A 1,759-nucleotide genomic window follows, 5' to 3' on the forward strand; every position below is an offset into this window, starting at 1 on the left:
GCCCTAGAAGCACACGCGCACAGATCACATACAGGCTCTTTCTTTTTTTACCGTAATCTGTGCATTGTGAACAGAACACAGCGCCTGAAGAGTTGACCCCCAAAACTGAAGGCACCTTCGCCTACGCAATTCAAGAAGGGGAAAATGCTGACTGCAAGGCTGCGGTGGACTACTGGAAGGACGCCTTCACCAACTTCAACGGGGAGTTGCCTCCAGCATATACCGCAGGCACGAAGCCTTACGACAATGCTCAAAATGTTTCCTTCATCTCCCTCTTCAATCCCCAAGCAAGTCCTAAGGTTGACTGTGCATACTTCGTCTGCCCTGCAGCAACACAAAAATCCAAAAGCAGTCAGGACAATACAGGGACAGAAAAGGACGTGAAGGCGCTGATTTGCGTTACGACCCCCAGTGCATTGACGGATGATCAAAAACCCTTTACGTAAGCCCCTTTTTCAATTGAACATACTGAATGCTTCGGTGTCTCAGGTATTCCCTTCGGATTTTGTTTATTCCGTCCGCCTCCCGTGCAGTTGTCTGCATGTTGTAGAGGAGTGATTGTGCGTCTCAGGCAAGAGCAGTGGGACCAAATCACAGCTGGCCTCAAATCCAGCAGCGCTATTCCAGAAGCGCCGGCATTCCTTGCCCTTGTTGTCATTGCATTCGCCGCTGTTCTCTTCTGAACAGCTTCTGAGCTTGCGAGGGAAAGCCGCAGAGCATGCGCCCCTGCCGAGCTCCCAGGGGCGGCTAAGGGAAGGACCTCACTGTATGAACTGTGGGTTCTGATGGGCCGCTCCTTTTGCTTTAGTCTTTTGGTTTGACAACATTGCTTCGATTTGTATAGGCTAATTGCCAAGCTACGTTACAGTGCTTGCGCGGTTGTTGTTTCACATTCCTACTGCTAGCTGAGCAAGAACGCAAGGTATCCGAAAGTTGGAACAACACATGGGGCTTGGAAACGCAAGGGGAAAGCAAGAAGATGCACTCGCTTGACTGGATCATTTTGCCTTGTTGTTACTCTTAATAGCCTCACATGAGGGTTAGTCAGGGCACAGACGTAATCTTGACACCACGAATTACTCAGGTTATAGACGTAAAGGCATTTGAAACAGCCCAGCCATTTCGCGGGCTTCAGCTGACGCCGATTATCCTCCATGCCTGTCGCTAGGTACTTCAGCACAAGGAAGTGGAAGCAACGACAAGAGATAATGATGCCCTGAATGATTGCTGGGATATGGAGCTGCGAATGTCACAAGTCAAAGGCGATCTCGACACAGGAGCGTCACTGCGACAGAATTAGGGTTGACCAGTGCTCGAAAACAAAACGGCAAAGTGTGAACAGGCAGATGAAAACGGCCAGATAAAAACGATTCACTCAAGCACCGGCTGCGACGCCACGCTGCTTCTTTACAAGCGTCGGTGGACCAGATGTTTGGTGTTACACAGTGACCCCAACCCGTCAAACGCTTGGCCAGCCAATGCCAAAAGCGATAGTGATTAAACGTGGAGCGCCACAGGTTTTTGATGTCTGAGTGCCATTGCATTCAGAGGCAGCCATGAAGGATTGCTGCCAAATCGCAATGTTAGTCTAGGCATTTCAGGCGCACGTGTGTAGAGAAAAACGGTGCGTGACTTAGAAGGTAATACTGCAAAATTGCTGAGATTGCAAAGCGTATATTTGTCTGGGCAGCAGCCACACAGTAACAACACGAGTGCAATGTTACTGGAATCGGCGCTGCAACGGTCGAGACAAAAACAT

General features: G+C 49.7%; 1 protein-coding gene across 1 annotated transcript in view; it reads left to right on the forward strand.

The window, feature by feature from the left end:
• Nucleotides 1-683, forward strand: part of EMH_0014370 (SAG family member) — a gene marked incomplete at both ends in the record, with an annotated part of 1,309 nt that extends 626 nt beyond the window's left edge. Inside the window, 2 exons of the mRNA XM_013500097.1 lie at nucleotides 75-442; nucleotides 551-683. Coding sequence (XP_013355551.1) covers nucleotides 75-442; nucleotides 551-683 — 501 coding nt within the window. The remainder of the gene's footprint in view (nucleotides 1-74; nucleotides 443-550) is intronic.
• Nucleotides 684-1,759: the final 1,076 nt, after the last annotated feature.

Source organism: Eimeria mitis, genomic scaffold (assembly GCF_000499745.2).
Source record: "Eimeria mitis Houghton genomic scaffold, Emh_scaff500, whole genome shotgun sequence".
NCBI classification, from domain to species: domain Eukaryota; phylum Apicomplexa; class Conoidasida; order Eucoccidiorida; family Eimeriidae; genus Eimeria; species Eimeria mitis.